General features: G+C 34.6%; 1 protein-coding gene across 1 annotated transcript in view; it reads right to left on the reverse strand.

Moving 5' to 3' along the window:
* Nucleotides 1-3,141: 3,141 nt before the first annotated feature.
* OTOGL (otogelin like) overlaps nt 3,142-22,137 on the reverse strand; it is a 355,766-nt gene continuing 336,770 nt past the window's right edge. Inside the window, exons 49-59 of the mRNA XM_079936918.1 lie at nt 21,817-21,924; nt 20,350-20,451; nt 19,728-19,832; nt 19,603-19,643; nt 16,298-16,361; nt 15,033-15,211; nt 14,469-14,573; nt 11,820-11,939; nt 10,376-10,421; nt 5,052-5,131; nt 3,142-4,497 (exon numbers count right to left, since the gene is read on the reverse strand). Coding sequence (XP_079793044.1) covers nt 4,297-4,497; nt 5,052-5,131; nt 10,376-10,421; nt 11,820-11,939; nt 14,469-14,573; nt 15,033-15,211; nt 16,298-16,361; nt 19,603-19,643; nt 19,728-19,832; nt 20,350-20,451; nt 21,817-21,924 — 1,151 coding nt within the window. The 3' untranslated portion in view covers nt 3,142-4,296. The remainder of the gene's footprint in view (nt 4,498-5,051; nt 5,132-10,375; nt 10,422-11,819; nt 11,940-14,468; nt 14,574-15,032; nt 15,212-16,297; nt 16,362-19,602; nt 19,644-19,727; nt 19,833-20,349; nt 20,452-21,816; nt 21,925-22,137) is intronic.

Consider the following 22,137-nt stretch of genomic DNA (forward strand, 5'->3'; position numbering starts at 1 on the left):
GAGCTGTCTATATATTTTGGATATCAACCCCTTATAGGTCATAATGTTTGCAAATATTTTCTCCCCTTCATAGGTTGTGTTTTTATTTGTTGATGGTTTCCTTTGCTGTTCAAAAGCTTTTAAGTTTAATTAAGTCCTGTTTGTTTATTTTTGCTTTTGTTTCCTTTGCCTTCGGAGACAGATTCAAAAATATTGCTATGACTTATGTCAAAGGGTGTTCTGCCTATGTTTTCTTCTAGGACTTTTATGGTTTCTGATTTACATTTAGGTCTTTAATCCATTTTGTTTACTTTTGTATATGCTGTGAGAAAATGTTCTAATTTTATTCTTTTACATATAGCTGTCCAGTTTTCCCAGTACCACTTACTGAAGAGACTGTCTTTTCTACATGGTATGTTATTGGCTCCTTTGTCATAGATTAATTGACCATAGGTGTGTGGGTTTATTTCTGGGCTCTCTATTCTGATACATTGATTTATGTGTCTGCTTTTGTGCCAATACCATGCTATTTTGATTACTGTAACCTTGTAGTAGAGTCTGAAGTAAGGCAGCATGATAACTCCAGCTTTGCTCTTTTTTCTCAAGACTGCTTTCACTAAAAATTCTTAAAGAAATTAAAAATTATGTTCAATTTAATCCCAGATCAGGAGGGGCAGGGAGAAAAACAAAAATAAACAAAGTGACAATAGAAATTATTTATGTGTATGTTTTGTATTATTTTTCTCCTACAAACAATACAAGAGAGTTTGTTTTTACTCTTCTCCCTTCCAAAATGACTCAATAAAGAGTGTTAGCTGTTTAAAAAATCTAAGCTAAAAATCACATCTTGTAGTTTTAATGCAACACACACACACACACACTAAATTTGACAGTTGTCATTTACTGAGGTGAAGAAGACTCTTCAAGGAACTGATTTAAGGAAAGTGAGGCAGGAGAGGGACAAAAGCTAATACAAGTCAGATTGTTAGAGAGCAGGCCACTGCTTACACCAAACAGATATATCTGGAAAGGCTAAATGGAACCACTGCATCTTGGAATAGTCATTGAGGATGAGGGGTGACAGTGAGGAATTTACCTGCTGGCTCCTGGACCTGTCCATTGTTCAGAGTTTACTTCACAGGGTATTAATTCCTCCTTTTTTCCAGGCTGCATTACTCAGTTCTTCATGGTAATCAGGGGGCATGATGCTTCTTCCAGGCTCAGAAGTGGTAGGAGAAACCAGAGCCCTTAAGGCAGACATGGGGGAGGGATGCAGTCCTTGCTCCCCAGAAGACTGAGACAGTGGTCAGAGTAAGGCAAGGAGGTCAATGGCTTAGTCTGGGCCTGCTGCACATGTGCTGTGCTGTTCCTGCCTAGCTGCCTCAGGCTGCCTGGGAGGGGAAACTGTCATTAAGATGGGAGCAGGCGGCACCAGCTGCAGAAACATAAGCATGTGTTTGAGTGAATCTGGGCATGAGTACATCAGGAGCAGTGCACATATTGAGTCCAATTTATCATCTACTTATCACCTTTCAACTCATTTGCAATGGGCTGAATGGCCATGTCCCCTCAAAATTCATATGTTGAAGTCCTAACCTTCCATATGATGGTATTAGGAGGTGGGCCCTTTGGGCAGTGAGTAGAACATGAGGGTGGAGCCCCCACGAATGGGATTAGTGCCCTTTTAGAAGAGACTCCAGAAAGTTCCTTTACCCATTCTGTCATGGAAAGGATACAGCAAGAAGACTGCTGTCTTTGAGCCAGGAAGCAGACCCTCACCAGACACCAAATCTGCTGGCACCTTGATCTTGAACTTCCCAGTCTCTAGAACTGTAAGAAATAAATGTCTGATGTTTTTAAGTTGCTCAGTTTGTGCTGTTTTGTTATAGCAGCCCAAACTGACTAATACACCACTTCATTATGGCTTTTGTTCATAATAAGAAACACCAGTGAACTCTTATTTCTATAAATCAAATGACTTTTCATCACCATTTGACAGAATAACTCCAATTCCTGGCTTCTATGACCCCCATTAAGGCTCCAGGCTTTACTCCAAACTCTATAACTATTCTTTCTCAGCCTCCTTTCCTGACTGTTCTTTTCTAAGATCCCTTATACTTATTTTATAACTAATTTAAGTGTGAGGAATATGTGATACAAACATAATTCAGAAATCAAAAAATATATTGTTCTACATTGAGAAGTTCATATCCCAGACTCCATATACCCTGATCTAACATCTCTTTATTCAGTTTACTATCCAGTTGTCCCAACACCATTTATGGAAAGTCCATTTGTACCCCTCTGCTGATTTGATGGCCACCTTGAACTACATTCCAAAGAATTTTGGGTTTTCCTTCTGGACTTTCCCCGCAGGTGTGTTTATTTATGCAATACCTACTTTCTCACTAGACTCTAAGTTGCATGAGGGTGAGCCCTGTGTCTATTTTGTATTGCCCATGTCCTCAAGAGCTTAGAACAGTGCCTGACACATAGCAAGTGCTCAATATAGATTTATTGTATTTGAGAATGTTTATGAAGTTCTAGGAAAATGTTTCCCTTTTTCCCCACAAATAGGTTTAAAGACAATTTAATATTTTTAATATAATAAATATTTAACAGAGCATGAAAATAAAGAAATGAGTGGTAGACAATATACAATATTATGTACCTCATTTGAGGTAAACACAGTTTCTCTTAAGCAAAATGTTAGTATATTTTAACCAAATAGATTTGATTCAATCTATATGTTAACAGGAATCAAAGAATATTGAAATGTTAATGTCTAGTCAGAACACTTATAAGTGTTATTAAGTGCAAATAAGATAAAATCAATTTTTATATACAGTAGATACTGGGGCTTTGCAGATGCAATGTTCATTTGATTCTTTCATCCATTTCTAAGTAACCCTGGGGGTCCCAAAATATCTAATCTGTTGTAATTTTTCTGGGTAGCATGATTTTGAAATAGAAACAAATCATCTAGCTCAGCCTAGTCATCAGGTTCCTACATCCACTTTTCAATGCAGTTTTACTCTTCTCTCATTGATGTTCAACTTCATTTGATCCTCACAACAATCATACCAAGTGGGGCATTCTCTCCTTTTTACAGATGAGGAAAATCAGATAATTATATACTGTAAGTGGCAAACAATTGGGGGGTTTGCAAAGATCTTAGAATATATTCCTTGCAAATGTCAATAATCTACTGTCTTTAAAAAGTGCGGCATTCCACTGTAGAACTACTAATACATTCAAATCATTTTATTTCATCCTTCATTGGCAAAACAGCAGCATGAACAGAAAAATAGCATGCAACTTCAATAGTTAGGCAAATACATCTCAAAAATCAGATGTCTATGAGACAGTAAATAGCTAACTAAATGTTAAATAATAACAACATATTTGAAAACAGTTTTAATGGTACAAAAAATAAAAGCCCGAGATCTCCCTCCTCTATTTAGCAAATGATGCTACATTTCCCCGTTCCTTATTATTCAGGTAACTATTACATGTATGTATATACATATGTATGTGTGGCATTTTTTCCTTGTTTTTAAAGGAATTGAGTTTAAAATTCTTAATTCTAGGCAAAGCAAACTCCTTAAGAATAAAAGGTTCTGTGATACACACCTTACCATACTGTTCAAAAGGAAAGAACATATTGCTGGAATGTCAAAGATGTACACTTAATTCAGCTGTTAACATGAATTCACTATATCATTACACTGGATGAATTTGTACAAGTCACATAGCTTCTCTGGTTATCTGATAAATTTGCAAAATAAGGGAAATTTGCAATAACATTCCTAATATCCACTCAGACTTCAAATAATCTAAAATCCTATTGTTCTATGATCAGTCTCTAAGCGTACCACTCTTTATGACTATCCAGATGCCACTATTAACTGATTACATTTACCAGAATAAACAATAGCAATGAAGAGTATCTTAATTCGAATAGCTATGGCACACTTTTCAAATTAAAAAGAAAAAACTATTGAGTGAAACTGAAAGAATCCTACGAAACAACCTTCTAATAGATGAGAATATAATTGCATGCTGCAATTATATACATAACAGCATTTCAGCTGAACACCTTAAAATCATTTGATTCTCTAGAACAGACTAAGTCAATAAATCTAGTTTTTCCTGGAAATTTTATTTATTTTGTAGCAAGTGTTAAATTGCCATATCCCATAGTCTGAAAAATACATTATTAAACAGTATAAATCTGCCCAGTGCCTTAAAAAGAGTGATAAAAATTAACTCCATTTGACCTTCTGATGTTGCATAGAGTTCTTGGAATCCAAGAATTTAATTCCACTGGCATGTGCAGTCTATAGGTTCCTGGAGAGTGTGCAGGACTTCAGTGCCATTGCCTGAGCAATACAGTGGCACAGTAAAGTTGCGCACCCCATTTTCACGACAACACTTACAGAATCTTAGATGGCTCTCAATATTGATGTTAAATATGGTAGCTGATGGGCATCTTCCATCACAAGATGCAACATTTATCTGTAAGAAGAGATGAGAAAATTGTTTAAAAAATTTTAAAACAGTGATATTGATTCCACTAAGGTAGCACATTGTTTGTCCAAGATGGCAATCTGACATAATTCAAAGTATGAAATGTGCACACATAACTAGACAGATCTATGGAATATAGTAATCACAATCTAATGATTCTATTCTAACCTGTATTGTATCACAATTAAGTAGACTATAGAATCAGACAGGTCTTATTAAAGTGGGAAAAGTTAGAACTAAGACTATTTTTGCTGATTAAAATTACACACTTAAGACAATATGTGGTTAAATATATTTAGGTTTAAACTTCCATCTCTCTGTATTGCAATTAACATTCAGAACTGTTGATTATTTATGCCAAGAATAATTGATACTTCTTCACAAACAGAATATTTTAATATTAGAATGTAGGAATAATCTCCAAAAGTTAAATATTTTAAGTGTTGGCATTTTGTTGGCTTACAAACTTACCAGTGCTGTGACACATATACTTCTGGAAAGACACATACGCTTTATGTAACAAATGATATTTTTCCACTTACAGAGGTTTGACTTATACAGTCCTGTTTCCTTATGATTGATCTAATAATCACTTTCTGGCATATTCTTTCGTCTCGTTTGCCTGATAAAATACAGAATGTATTTATTCATCAAAAGTCCGTATCAAATTGTTTCTTAATTCAATTAAACATATGAATATATTTATAATTGAAAACTGATATATTTATATAAAACATATTTCTATAATAAGAGATAGTGAGAATTTTACTCTTACATAGTGTATGTTAATATTTATTTTCAACTTTTCTCATATGTTTTCTAGCTTTATATTTATCTCTTTATCTTATTGTCTTAGAATAATTATCATAATCATAAATCAAACATATTCCACACATGGAGTAATGCTAACATCAACCTGTGTCAGATGTATATTTATTATTATATTTAATGTAATATTTATACATTATATTTTAATGTAATACATATTTACCTGTACATGTACAGGTAAATATACATGTACATAATTAAGGCATACATACATACATATATATAAATCAATTTTAAAATATAAACTGATAGATTTAAAATCACATTATCTTAATGGATATTAATGTAAAATTCAAGAATGTAACTGAATTATTATCAACCATGTTGAAATGTATGGATGACTCATACTTGATTTTATGGCTCTGAAATGATGTCACAATTTCTAATGAAAACACTTTGTATTAATTAATCTATTAACATGCTTCTGTGTGCATGATGTATTATCACTTGATAATACACCCAATAATATATAGTTAATGCTGTATGACAGAGAATGTAATCCCTGAATCAGGATAAAAAACAACCAAGGTTCTCATCTCACTCTGTTACTAATTTGCTCTGTCATTTTAGGAAAGAGACTAAATCATTCTGAGTTTCCTTGTTTGCAAAAGAAGAATTAGAGCTCCAATCTTCAAATGAGTTTAGTCACAAAATCTTTATTTAAAATAAATGTTTGAGGGCTTCCCTGGTGGCGCAGTGGTTGAGAGTCTGTCTGCCGATGCAGGGGACACGGGTTCGTGCCCCAGTCTGGGAAGATCCCACATGCCACGGAGCGGCTTGGCCCGTGAGCCGTGGCCGCTGAGCCTGCGCGTCCGGAGCCTGTGCTCCGCAATGGGAGAGGCCACAACAGTGAGAGGCCTGCGTACCGCAAAATAAATAAATAAAATAAAATAAAATAAATGCTTGTATGAAATCCCAACATGTGAAGTATATAAAAGTTAAGCCACTCTGGTTGAAGCAGAGATGGGTAGCAAAGACTGCCTGAAATTAAACCGTTCTTGTCAAGGTCATCCATGACTTTCAATTACTATTTTCAAAGATCACATCTCAGTTCTCATCCTACTTGACTTCTCAGCAGTGTTTGACTCAGTCCATCACTCTCTCCTCCTGGATACACTTTCTGCACTTGGCTTCCAGAGCGTACTCTTTGCTCTGCCTCCCATCTCTTTGTGGCTCCTCCTCAATCTCCTATGCTTGTTCTTTCTCCTTTCCCTGACCTCCCAAATACGGTGTGGACTGAGGCTCAGTGTTGGTGGCAGAGGGCAGGCTGTTTTGTTCCTTATGATGCTTTCACCCAGTGGTTACTTCATTAGCCCTTCTATTCTCATAAGTTTTAAAACAAAGAATAGTCAAGAAGGAAACCATCTTTGACATGACCTATAAGGTCCTTATCTTCTTCTATCACTTTCATCCCTGTGCTGTGACTGTACTTTGCCATTTCCTCCACCTTGAACACTCTTCACTCTACCTGGCTGGCTCCCAAGGACATTCAGTCCCTATTCAAATGACACCTCATCACAGAGGCATTCTCTAATCACCCACTTAAATGAACAACCCAATTTCCCTCCCTCTCCATCACTTTTATTCTGCGCTATTGTTCTTTATACCATTCATCACTACCTGACATAATAGTGTATATTTACCTCTTATTGTTTCTTCCCCTTCTTGATAACATACACTATGCATGCAGATATTGTTTCATCCTCTGTCATGGTCCCAGTGCCCTTTTAAAAGGGTGTCTGGTACGTGAGAGGCACTCAGTAAAAATCTGTTTGTGTTAACTCATTCAATGAATGAAACTGGGACAGCATAAATGCATTGTTAGTTGGCTGGATTTGTTCGTGCCAAGAGCCATTTCCTATTTATTCCTCAGAGACTTTATTGTAACACATTTTGTTTAGCATAGAACCTGCAACAATACGCAATATCCACAGTCTCTCTGATAAAGCCTGGTCACCCAAAAGCGAAGACTACAGACGGGGGTTCTCTAATGCCAAAGCAGAAACTACTTCACAAGGCCTTATACATCAGATGAGAGAAAATGAGGGGGCTTGTTATTATTCTGTACTTCAAAGAGCTTGGCAAAATTGAAATATCCTGAGGCCAGGCACTGGAGAGGCCTAAATCTACTGAGTATTATTGATTAGTGTGATACACTTTTCTGAACCTTCATTTCCTCACCTGGAGGGAAACCATACCTACCTCCCCACCTACCTTCCAGAACTGTGGTGAAGATTCGTTGCAGTACTGTCTGCTATGGGTTTAATAGAGTGTTGACGCGTGACGGACAATCAATAGTAGCAATACGGTCAAGTCAAACAGATCTTCCCCTGTCTGCCCTCAGATAACATAAATACACTCACTTCTCTAATAATTAAAATGGGGTTACAGAGTTCAAGGTGTTTACGTTGCAATGTGATTCTATTCCTATATCTCATACCTGTGGAAGAGTCTAGAATCTAAAGAAGCAGAAGGAAAAAGACATGAGAGCATAAAAATATAAACTTCCTTAGATTCTGGAGCCTAAATTTCACTCATTGAGTTCTTGATACAATGACTATTTGATACACATTAGTTTACATTTGATTCAGAGAAAACAATGAAAAACTGCTCATTTCTAAAGAGCAAAAATTTTCATTAGTATGTGTCTAAGAGCCCCAGTAATTAAAAAGCATTAAGTGGTACTCTATTACCCACTAAAATCCTAGCAATATAGCTGTTATGGGTTGAATTCTGTCTTCCAAATACTCCTACGTGCCTCAGAACGTGACCTTATTTGGAGAGAGGGTTTTTTTCGGAGGTAATCAAGTGAAAAAGAGGTCATTAGGGTGGGCCCTAATTCATATGACTGGTGTCCTTATGACTGGAAATTTGGAAACAGATCCACTTACAAGGAGAACACCATGTGAACATGAAGATGGCCGTCTAACAAGCCAAGAAGAGAGGCCTGGAGGAGACCCTTCCCTCACAGCCCTCAGAGGGTATCAACCCTGCTGACACCTTTGTTTTAGACTTCTAACCTCCAGAACTTTGAGACAATCAATTTCTGCAAAGTCACCCAGTTTCTGGTATTTTGTTAACAGCAGCCCCAGCAAATGAATACAAGAACAAATTGGACATCCGAATGTTTGTTGTGGGTGGGTATGAATGTGTTGGATTTTACTTTTCACACCTCATGTAAATAGACTCTGTCGTTCCAGCCCTGCACTGATGAGCAGACATCATCAGTCAGCCTCTGCCCTCTCCTAAAACTTATACTGATGATGTTCCAGAATATCACTAGCGGTTAAGAAGCAGGCTATGAGATCAGGCCTGGAGGGAAATCCCACAAGAGGTATGACTTAGATGAGTTACCTAAACTCTCTAAACTGAAAATCAGGATAAATGCAGAACCCATCATTGGAATTTTGTGAGAAATAAATTGTCAGTAGAAAACAGGTGAGTTTCTGATTTATAAGCTGTTATTATGTTCAATAATATATATTTTACTTATGTTTCATCAAAATTTTAATTTATTTTATTTTTTTAAAGATAATTATTTTATTTTATTTTTAATTAATTAATTTATTTATTTTTCACTGCGTTGGGTCTTCGTTGCTGCGCGCTGGCTTTCTCTAGTTGCAGTGAGCGGGGGCTACTCTTCGTTGAGGTGCACGGGCTTCTCATTGCGGTGGCTTCTCTTGTTGTGGAGCACAGGCTCTAGGCGCGCGGGCTTCAGTAGTTGTGCCTCGCGGACTCTAGAGCGCAGGCTCTGTAGTTATGGCACACAGGCTTAGTTACTCCGCGGCATGTGGGATCTTCCCGGACGAGGGATCAAACCCGTGTCCCCTGCATTGGCAGGCAGATTCTTAACCACTGTGCCACCAGGTAAGTCCCTAATACATTTTAATATTGTTTTCAATATGACTAACACCTCTAAATAGACAAGACTATTCTTACATATTTATGGGATTTAGCCCTTCATGAAAGAAGTTCAGCAATCTCCCTTGAGAGGCATGATAATTTGTGTCTAAAAATCCAACCCTACACAGTGGCATTATTAACCTGAATTGTGTTGTAGACTTTTTTCCCAAAAGCTTCTCTAAACAATGTTAAAATTACTATTTATGCCAAGTTTCCTAAAACGTTTTTCTTTTTTTTTGTTTTAGTATTTTCATTGGATTTTAATAACTTTATTATATGTGAGATTGAACATTTTTTTCTATTATTAAAGTGAAATTTGCATTAAAATAAAACTAACCATTTTTAAATACACAATTTAGTAGCATTTAATACATGCAAAATGTTGTACATCCACCACCTTATCCAATATCAGAACATTTTCATCACCCCAGAAAGAAACCCCATACCCATGAAGCAGCACTCCTCCACTCCCCTCTAAAATGTTTTTCTTGACATAACTTCATGAACACAAAAAATAAAATCATAAACACATAAATAAAAATGGTTGCATGAATACCCCTCTATTCTATTTCAGTCCTTAAAATCATTAAAACGCACTATGAAATAAACCTTATAATTCAAATAAATATATTGCATGCACATAATTTTGTCAAAATAATTATGGGAAGTTTTATATATATGATTTAAATATAATTGACTAAATTGGTATTTCTCAAATATATTATACAGAACCATAGATATGTTCAAATAGGTTTGGAAAATATCACACTTTCTATATCCTTATTGACGTCTCATCATAACCTCCTTTGTGTAGTTCAGCCTGTTCAAAGCACATTTGACCACAGGGCACTTTCAAACTTAAAGCCTACTGAAATTCTGTGCAATACCTTTTGAAAAATGCAACAATAAATTTCTAATATTTAAATTAAAATTCATCTCAATTAAAAACTTATGCTCCAGAAGATAAAGATTAAATTACAAAATAATCAACCGCATGACAAAAACATTTAAATAATAAACATTATAAAATTTGTTTCCCTCATTGCAACATAGGAACTGAATTTTATGTGAAAAAATAATAATCATGAGCAATTAAAGCTAATCAAATTAATGTATGTAATTTGTCTTCACTTACAGATCTTGCAACAGCCTTCATTATAAAGCTTTACAATCCCTTCATTCTAGGAAGAAAAAAGGAATAATGTTAAAATTCAGTGTTTTGTCATTTCATCCTAAACTAGAAATAAAAAAACAACTTTCTCAATATTTTTACTAAATATCACAAAGACTTTATAGAAAGATGATTGAAATTTAACAATTTCTAATAAGAATTTTTGTTTGTAAAATTAGGAGCAGATATTTTGTTTAAAATTTGTTATTTCTTCATTAGTAATATGAAAAAGTGCAAAAGGATTAACTTACTTAAAAGAACCCATTTTAAATACCACAAAAGATTTTCTTACCAAATCAAAGTACTAATAGGGACTCTAAATAGAGGCCATTATATCTTTTAAACTCCTCAAAACAATCTGAACTACTTTTTGAGACTAGACTGAGTTCCTGAATATAACTGAATGTTAAAATGATGTCTCTTTTTCTTTAATATTTTATTATTCAAAAAAAATTCCCCACTTCAGGATGTCTCTTGACAAAGGCTAAATTAAGAAAATTTCATCTATTTTGGAATTCTTACAGTAAGTTGCTAATTGCTTTTAGTAACTTGCTAATTGTAATTCAAATAAAAGAATTTATTCTATAAAAATGAATCTGTGAAATAAGATGATGCCTAAGATTCCTTCAAGAGCTGAAATTCTATTACTTTAGTACATATTGTATCTCACTAGCCAACCAACTAGCTAACCATCATCACTAAAACGGCACATCATGAAAAAAAAGTGAAACTGTGCTATTTCTCCACACTTAAAGAAAAATATTGCCTCGCACAACAGAATAAAGCTTACTTTTCATTAGGGATTATTATCTCCTAAATAATTAAGGCTACAAAGAATCTTTTTTAAAAAATTGTGTGACTTTCGAAAATCTACTCTCCCAATAGGCTCTTCTACGAGAGAAAAGGGAATTGGAAGAGCAAAACTAAAGAATCAGCAGTGCTCTGGCATGTGCTGAGTTTCACAGTGGCCCATGCTCAGAGAAACTACGGCAAATTTCACTTAGGCTAGTATGCTTTAAACAGCGAATGACAGCATAAATCTGCTGTGTGTTTAAGAAAGAGAAATTTGACCAAGTTCTGATTGATTAGTTTATTAATCCATATGGAAAGAAGAGGCTAAGTTGGCTGATCAAAGGATTTTTCAATAATCCTTTGGTCTACATATTAAAAACCCAGACATAGCATCATGTCCATTCAGGGAGACTCAAAATTATTTGGAATGCCATATATAACTCAAAGTGTCAAACTGAGAAAATCTAACAGAGCTTTTATGTATACATGAAAATAAAACATTTAGCAAAATAAATAAGCCATAATGTATGTATGTATGACCTTGGAAAACATATTAATGTGTATTTTCTAAATTATATTTAATGCCAAATTTTCTTAGCTATAACAAGGTACAAACCATTTTGCATTCAGTCTCATTAAAAGGGGGACAGACCATACTGTACTTCAGAATCATCGTCCCTTCGTCAGTCTTAACACATTCAAATGTGGTACAATTATAGTTCCAGGTACTCCCCTCCTAAAAATAAAAGAGAAAGTTACTGTTTGCTTATTAAAATCTGCTATATTTCTTAAGTAGAATGTTTCCTAGCCTACTGAATCAAAAGTCAAGATTCAGAGAGCTTCTTGTAACATAAAATGTCCATCTGGCAATGTCCCCAAACTTATCTAAAATAATTAAAAATACATATATGTGGTATGTGTGTGGGGGGGTGTTTTGGTTTCATACTAGAACCAAGATGTAAATGTGAAACAAAGCAACAGAGAGGAAAGAAGCAAATAGGTATCCTTTTCTACTACAAAATTAATTATCTAACGTGGCCAAGTGTCAAGGGTCTTGCTCTAATATTCCCTTACTAATTATAAAACAACAAGTCATAATACTTAGTACATCTCCTCTCTTGAGGTTTGTTTATTTTTCCTTCTACTCCCTTATCACCAAAAAATTTAAAAATCTTTGGATGATAGTGATTATTCACCTGTGGTTCTAGTTTTCTATACCTTCTGGTTATTTTTAAACATATCCCTATTCTTTTAATAACTTTTTCAACATACTAAGTGTTTACTTCATTCTTTTTTAAAAAATTTATTTATTTATTTTTGGCTGCATTGGGTCTTTTTTACTGTGCATGGGCTTTCTCTAGTTGTGGCGAGCAGGGCTACTCTTTGTTGTGGTGCGCGGGCTTCTCATTGTGGTGGCTTGTCTTGTTGCGGAGCACAGGCTCTAGGTGCATGGGCTTCAGTAGTTGTGCCACTCAGGCTCAGTAGTTGTGGCACAAGAGCTTAGTTGCTCCGTGGTATGTGGGGTCTTCCTGGACCAGGGCTCGAACCCAAGTCCCCTGCATTGGCAGGCGGATTCCTAACCACTGTACCACCAGGGGAGTCCCTAAGTGTTTATTTCATTCTTGATTTCAGAATTCCTCTTTAGAAATAAAATCAGCTGAAAATAACTATTATATAATTATTAGGCTGTAATTGTTGATATATTTTTTTATTTTATAACCTGCATTTAAAAATGCTAGTCAGACTCTGACTTGAAGATTCCTTGTGAACCAGCAAAGAATTCTGACAAACTTTATTTTCTGTAGATTCTATTTTAATGTATAAATATCATCAGGTCTTCTATGAATCTCAACTGGAAAAGATCTGCAAGTCCAGGTATAAAAGAAGATAAAACATTCAAATATGAATATTAATTCTAATATTCAATTCAAATAGTACTATCTAATTTATCTGAAATCAAAAATTACTTGTTCCATAAGAATTAGATTTCTAGATAACTAAAGCTTATCTTTGAAAGAGCCAAGAGTTAACAATCTTCATATATGTTTACCTATATTACATTACTTGTTGTGTTCTCAAAAAATATTCTAAACATAATTTAATCTTTCATTTAAATTTCAGGGCTATCACAGGATTACTGACATCTATAGAGTTTATGTTGCTCTTTCACTAAATCCCCACATGACTGTATATTTTCAAGTAGTCTCTGATTCCTTTTCTCTCACACCTATGTCTCCTCATTTTATAAGCTTCCTTTTTCAAGTCTCCCTCTTTAAAATGATATAATATGAAACAAATATTGCTATGATTAAACAAATAAACAATATCAACAACATTATTTAAATCAATAACACTATTTTTCACATAATTATAAAACAATAGACTATGAAACAGTAAGATAATTGTTCACTTTTCTTATTTAATAAAATGCACAGGATTGGAGAAATCTCTTTTTCTTTTGGGTCTATGAGTAATCCCTTGTACTTAAGAACAACATAAATAAGACCTCCATATAATTAAACTATTAATGGAAAAAACTTAAGGATAGCAATAATAAATTGGAACTACCTTCAGGTAATGTAAATTATAAACAGAATTTGTGAGCCTCCTAAATCTGATGACATCACTAACAACTGTACTAATCATGGTTCCATTCTTCTATTCTAAAAAAGGAAAGGAGTAGGTCAGTCTTCAAACCTCCATAGAGTTATTATGAGATAACAGAAGAATTCTGAATAATAATTTTATTGTTTTGGGCAGAAAGATGTGGTATAGCATTCATTACTCTTGGGATCTTCTTTTTAAAAATTTTTTCAAATATTCTTAATCTTTTGTCATATTTACCCACTGAAATCTTTGATACCTGAAATAATAAAGTGCTAACAAGTTGAGTTTCAGATTTCTATCAAAATGTTTCATTTCAAATGAGTGAATAAAATAACATTGTTCTTTTCCTTTGTTCTAATTGTTAGAAATCAACATTTCTCAAAGTCCATTCCTAACATCTGGGGAAAAAAGTAAGGATCTATGATAAAATAAGTTTGAGAAACCATTTTAACATGCTCCTTTACAACAGAAATCAGATACTTTAAAATGTAACTATGTCTTGTGTGTTGTAAGCATGCTGTATATGGGTGTGCTTGTTGTATGTGGAACACTATGTGTGTGTGTGAGTGATATTTTTCAAATTTGTGGAACAGCTTCTTTAGAAAATAGCACAGACAGCTACCCATGGAGCACATTTTAGGAACGAAGAAATTCATACCTCATATATAACTGATGTTCCATTTTCCATTTGAAATTTGCAGGATACATTTTTGCAGGTACCACAACAATCATAATCACTTGGCGATGGAGTGTATACCTGGTGCTGTGCATAATAATAATAATTTGAATTAGCCAGTAACAATACTGATATTTTTAATGAATTCATTCTGAAAGTGCTTCCCAATACAACCTATGCTGTCTCAGAGCACCTGTAAAGCATTTCTGAGGTTGAATTTGAAGCACTTCAAATAATAACTGACTTTATATAGCTGTATTAGAAGTGAAGTAGATGTTAACCTTTACATCTAGCAGCCAAGATTCATCAAGTAGATTTAACAAGCTCAGGTCAAACAAGCTGTATAGGTAATAAGATTCCTGAAGCTCAAGGTTATACACAGGAAAAGGAAACTGCATTATATAGATAAGTTACAAATTAACAGATTATTAAAGAACTATTCAAGTGTATATTTTTAACTTACGGAGTATTCACTCATTCAAATTCTACAGCTGCCATTTAAAGATTAATTAACTCTCACCAGAATGACTTACAAAGAATACTTACAACATCACATTCTTTTGAACAATTCAACATTGTAAAATTCAAAATGTGGAAGCCTGTAAGGTTATCTTTCTCTTCTAGACACTCTACCATGTAACAAAAGTCCCCTTCCAAATACTTTATCATAGATTGGCCAGGATTCAATACTGATACTTCTTGAAACACACACACATCATCCTTTTCTAAGAAAACAAAAAAAGTCAACAAAAAGTACTATATTAAGTTTTTTATTAACTGATCATTGGAACTTTTATTTAAGTTTATGTTTTTATTGTGATATGCAATTTTTTCAAAACCAGTAAAGATCTTTACCTTTATATATTGTTAACAGCTCAAGAGTTCACTTAATAATGAATGTAGCATTTATTCCTTAACACAGAGTAAGAAATTGATTCCTAAACTCAACTGCTATACACTGTTTGAACTGCCTCTAAAAACTATACTTTATAGCAGATTCCAGAATTTTAGCCCAAAGTGATCATCAAGCTACTTGCTGTTCCCTCTTCTGGAAACATAACATGACAATTTTGGGAAGTGGATATAAATGGAGGCAAAATCTAAATCAATAACAGTAGGTCTCTTCATGAAGGGATTGTGTAACATTTCATGTTTTTTGTTATTTTGAGAGATTTTTCAATTTTTTGTGTTGCAAAATAAAGTCATAGAAATCATACTTTATGATGAAGGTAGGTGATATAATGTGCTATCACATCATTAAACGTGGCTCATAGTAGGCTAGAATAGTGACGAAGAACGCAGCTCAGAAGCTCTTTGTGCCTTGCGAACATAGGATTTAACTCTTCTCTCATATAAAAATACAAAAGTTTTAAGCTATTAAACAAAAGTTTATTTTCTATTAACCTACTAATACTTAATATGAAGATTTGTTATTTCATAGAAAAATCAACCTTATGCTTTGCAGTGTTAACATCAATAATAATAAAACAGTGAGCAAAAATCTCTTTTAGATGTTGTCTACTTTTAAATTAAATTATATACACTAAAAAGAACCCTGGCATCAACTTTAAATTCTGTGAAGCCTCTGAAAATTAATCATTTTTATGTCCTGTTACCAAGTTTCTCAGAACATTTAGGAATATTACAAAAGAGGAAATTGAAAAATAAAAAGTACACTTTTTATACTTAAAAACTGGCCAATGGCTTAAAATGTGTAGTACATCTCAAAACTTATTTTTAATTTATTCATAGTAAACAACAGATATCAATAATATTCATTATCATTTAAAAGTTTCAAAAAACATAGTTACCACAGAGATACTGTACACATCCACAGTCACTCTGAAAGTTGAGGTCTATTGCATGAAATTCTCCCTATTAGAAAGATATTATTATATGACTTATCAATATGGCTTATTATATTACCATTGTAAAAAAATGCACAATATAACATCTAATAAGTTTCCTACCCCACAGCCACATAGCAAGTTCATAAAAATATCTGACAGTGAACAAGCTTTGATTAACCCAGTGGTCATTTAATTAGTAGCCTATAGAAAATACTCACAATAAAAATGTGATCATAGACCACTCAATCTCTCTAAACTTAAATTTCCTTATCTATTAAATGAGTGAAGGTGGATAAGATGATCTTTATGATTTGTCCTAACTTTAAAATTATATTGTTAGATTCTGAGCTTCTAGTGGGCAATTAGAGATAAAAGAATGCTTGCTAACCCTAGAAAATTCTCTTGATGAAAATGTTCTTGATCTGCTCTGTAGAGGTGGTCCAGAACTCTGATGTCTGCATCAGAGCAAGGCTTCTTTAGCATATAAAACAAGAGCAGAAGAGTGTAGTACAATGATTAGTAGCACAGGCACAGGAACAAGACTGCCCTTGTGCCAAACATGCTCTGCTACCTAATAGCTCTGTCATCTAGGGCAGATTACTTAGCCAGTCTGCTCCTCACCTTCCTCATCTGTAAAATGGGGATAATAATACCGTCTGCCTCAGAATTGTTGAAAGAAATAAATGGATCAACATATTTAAAGAGCTTAAAACAAGCTGATGTACAGAAAGTGCTATAACCTTTAGCTGTTAGTAAATTGCTGTTACAACCGATGCTTAAACTTTTCCCTACTAGGGAAATGGTATAGGTTCTTCTCAAGCGTAGGACTCAGGCTTAAAGTTTCAAGGATTGTATTTTAAACATCAACTTTTCCTGGGTGTGTTTAATTTTCATATGACATCAGTAATAAAAACTAATTTGATTCTTGACACAAAAAATAACTCAAATTCATAGTAATATGTAAAAGGCACTTTTCTCCATAAGCTAATAATATCTCACTTTTTATAGTGCTTTACGAGATGTAAAGTAGTTTCATAGACATTAACGCCTTTGATGTTTTATGACTTTTAGTCATTATACAATTCTAATGGGATTGGAAATAAAATATTGGAATACAGAGCTAAAAATAATAATAAATCAAACTCTCCCACTGCATAAATTACTCCAAAAGATTAGATAGTGCTTTTTTAAAATATATCATCTTAGGGACTTCCCTGGTGGCGCAGTGGTTGGGAATCCGCCTGCCAATGCAGGGGACACGGGTTCGATCCCTGGCCCGGGAGGATCCCACATGCCGCGGAGCAGCTAAGCCCGTGCGCCACAACTACTGAGCCTGTGCTCTAGAACCCGCGAGCCACAACTGCTGGGGCCCGCGCGCCTGGAGCCTGTGCTCCGCAGCGAGAGGCCACCGCAATGAGAAGCCTGCATACCGCAGCGAGGAGTGGCCCCCGCTCTCTGCAACTAGAGAGGGCCCACACAGCAACAAAGACCCAATGCAGCCAAAAATAAATAATAAAATTTTTTTTAAAAAATATATATATATCATCTTAGACACTGAAACAAATATTTAGCAATTTCAGGAACAATGGGTCAGGTCAATACCTTTGTAGAACAAGGAATGTTAAAAATAAATTGCCTTGCATGGGCGTTTAGACACAACCCTTGGTCTAATTCCTGAAGATCTCAGTCTATCATTTACTCTCTCTAGACCTCAGTTTTCTTACTTATAAAATGAGCTAAATATATCTACTTTGTAAAGATTCAATGAAATAATATACAAAACTTGTTATGTAAACTGTGAAGAACTTGAGAAAAATACAATATCAGAATTCCACTCTTTTCTGTAGGTTATATATATAGTGTATACACAAAATAATCCAAGAGAATTTTTATGAAAGTTACTTGTAAAGCTTAAACATTGTATGCAAATCACAGATGGTAACTCATCATTAGAGTAAATGTTAGATTAATGCTTTGTTTTTTTGTTTTTTTTTTGCGGTACGCGGGCCTCTCACTGTTGTGGCCTCTCCTGTTGCGGAGCACAGCCTCCGGACGCGCAGGCCCAACGGCCATGGCTCACTGGCCCAACCGCTCTGCGGCATGTGGGATCCTCCCAGACCGGGGCACGAACCCGTGTCCCCTGCATCGGCAGGCGGACTCTCAACCACTGCGCCACCAGGGAAGCCCAATGCTTTTTTAAAGTACAATTTAATTAATTTATTTGACATACAAAAAGCTGTACGTAATTGATGTATACAACTTGACATATTTGGAGATAAGTATACATCATGAAATATCACCGTGCCATAGACCTATCCATTAACTGCAAAAGTTTCCTCCCACTCTCTTATTTATTATTATTATTATATTGTGGTAAGAACACTTAGCAAATTTTAAAGTCTACAATACAGTGCTGTTAACTATAGTCACTATGCTGTACAACAGTTCTCCCAGCACTTATTCATCTCGCATAACTGAAACTTTGCACCCTGCTTTTTAAATGAAACAGTGGCATCCTAAGAAGGGTTCTGTTACTTTAAAAACTGCCTCATTTATTCCCCTGAATATAGCCTTGGCCTGAAAAGTCTGAATGAGTTTCTAATGATATACATTGTTTGAGAAGGAAAAGAAAAAGAAAATCTTTGTGAAAGAAAACATGTCTTCTTTGATAAATAAGGCCAGGAATATATTATCTTTCTCAAGTCTTAGAGGCATACCATGGAGGTAAATATTTAAAGAAAAAACAAAAAGACTTGTAAAGCACCATAACCAGTGATACCAGAGTGATACCAGAGTCATAATTATTATTTCTAAAAATTAAGTTTTTGGAATTTCTATAAGGTTTGCATGTTCATACATAACCCCTAACAAGGTACAGACAGTTACATGTTTATACCCCCTCCTCCTCTGAAACAGATGCATTGTTAGTGCACTTTCTTAAAGAATCATTGGAAAACCTTTCATTATTGAGGTAATATATTTTCAATACTGTGCTTATTTTAAGACCGGTGAACTTACGTAGATATAAGGCTGGTAGATTCAGTCACCAGTGGAAAAAAAAATAACATATTGATTGTACTTTCCTGTCTCAAGTATAATTTAAAATGTTGACTGCTCCCTAATATCAGAGAAGATTTAATCTACTTCAGTACAACTTAAAGAGAATAATTCCATTAACTCTGAAAAGAAATCAGAAATGAAAGCAATAAAGAAAGAATAAACTGATTTAAATTATATTAAAATTCAATAAAAATATGTGTTCTTACCACTTCACAAGTTGGCACAACAAGACTTTCACAGCTACATTCTAAAAGGCAAAAAACAACATATTTATATTGATCGTATATATTAATACATTCTAGTAAAACTTTAAAATATGAAAATTAGTTACCACAGTGCCATATTGGACAACATTGACCAGATACATTTTCTTTCACAAGTTTCATATCTTGTGCACAGTCGAGTAGTGGCGTAGGACAGAGATTTGGCTCACACACTAAATAGAAAAATAACATGAGTAAAGATTAACTTCACGTAGTTGCTGGTTTTCACTAGCTACCATTTAGTTCACTGCCATTACTGATGTGATACATGGACTTGGATCTCCCCAGAGCTGCCTCTCCCATCACCCAATTGCAGTGTGTTGGTAAGGACCGAACAAATACAAGCACATACAACAACAGTAGTAGAACTAGGACACACTCATCAGGTTAAGAGCCCTGAGAAATGGCAGGGGGGCAAGAAGAGAAAGGAGGTGAAGAGGGTATGGAATCACGTGTATATCTAGAATGTCTAGGATGATGAGAAAAGTCATAGCTAATCTATTTTGGGGAGGTAACAATACTGTCCAAGAAGCACTCTTAGATGTATGAAAACATTACATGTATTTAATATGCTAGAACTCAACTAAGGTCTCATATAACAGTACAATTAACATGCACTGGCCTTCTTAAATATTGAACATATCTAGATATTTTTAATTAGTTAAAATATACTTACCACAGTATACTTACCACAGTAATACTGAGGACAACAGAATTGTGTAGTATTAAGATCCACAGTGAGAAATTCTCCGTCAGTACATAGTGGAATAGGTTCAGTGCAGGATTTGCAAACTAAAGGTGAAACAAAAAGGCAAAGTCGCAGCTGAGCTAAAAACAAACTAGTTATCAGTTCAGATTACTGTACACATATAAAATCAAAATAAAAATACATTATGTAAAACAAAATAGGAAGCAAGGAAAATAAGGATTTAATAAACGGATCTCCTTATTTGGTCATAAAAACAATAATACTATCTGAGTGTATTGCTTTATACTTTCCCAAGCACAGTGACACAGAAGAACCATCTTACCAGAAATATAAGATTTCAGGAGTAATTTGTTCTTACTAGGATCAAAATACCATTGATATACTTATTTTTCTTAATTCACTACTCTGGATCACTCCCATGAATGAACAATGTAGTAGGCACCTGTTCTTCTGAGCTCTTAGCATCCCTCTTCCAACTTTGATAACAACTCTCTTAATGCACTTGAGGAAACGCCTCACCTACGCAGCCTTGGAGTGACTCTTAATAAAGGTGCCTCACTCTTACCAGGCCCATGTGTAGGAAAAACCCACTTTAGATGAATGAGAATGTCTTTCTATAGCATTTGAGTCATAAATAGAGGCACATCGAGACGAGAAACGGATGTTGCTGACTCAATCATTAGTGACTGACACCTAGAGAAGCTGGTTTCCCTTCTTCCCAGGGCTTGGCTGAATGCTTCATCTTGATTCTACAAAATCTTGATTCCCCAATTCTCCCAATAATTGGTTGTGCTTAAGCTAGCCAGAATCAATCAGTTGTTGCCACTGCAGTCAAAGAACCTTAAATGATACAAAAAGAAGTGTTTTGATCTACAGAGGTTTATCTGAAACCTACATTAATCAACAGCCTTTGATATGATAATTCCTCAGTGAAATGGTAAAGAGAATTCTTTATTTTTCAAAGTCTAGTTCGTCAGAATATTTAGCTCAAATTCAGTTATTTCCCAGACACCTTTCATTTATTTCTACCATTCTCTTTTCGAGATCATCTGCTTACACAGGATATACAGGAGATGAAGTTTTAAAAAGGTGAGCTGCTTAGCAGAGTTGTTTATTTCGTTGGTTATTCAGGAAAGCCAGGGCTAAATTTTTCTCTAAAAAGAACTAGGTGTTAGCCTTATTTTTTGTTTTTGATTATATTACCTTGATCATGTTTTCAATGATATACATAGTCTTTGTCGATAGGGAAAAGTAGTACTAATTGAAATAATTGTCAAGAATCATTTAAAATGTTGTACTTTCTTTTCTGCTATTCTTGTTCAGTTGAATTTTAAGAGTATATCAGCAGAATATTGGTTACCATTGAGTCCCATGAAATTCATATGAAATGAGAGATTTTCCCTAGACCCTCCCTCTTCTTCCAGGAAATGACCTCACAGAATGCTTACCACAGGCAGGAGGAAAGCAGCAAGTCTCTTCCTCTTGAACCTGAAGCATGAACTGGTCTTCTCTGCATTCTGGCACTGCAATTTCGGGGCATTTGAGTGGGTCACATTCTGCAGAAACAGTCCAGAGATATTTGGAAATGTGTATAGAGTGAGACAATAAATAAATGAAATAGTGTGGCTCAGTTCTCTTTGAGTTTAGTGATAATTAGCTCATTAAAACAATCTTAATCTTAGAGGAAATATATAGGAAATAGCAGGTTATTTATATATAAAATAAATACTTTTACATATAAAATATATGTAAATAAACATTTAAAATAT

The sequence above is a fragment of the Stenella coeruleoalba genome, assembly GCF_951394435.1.
Source record: "Stenella coeruleoalba genome assembly, chromosome: 11".
NCBI lineage: Eukaryota > Metazoa > Chordata > Mammalia > Artiodactyla > Delphinidae > Stenella > Stenella coeruleoalba.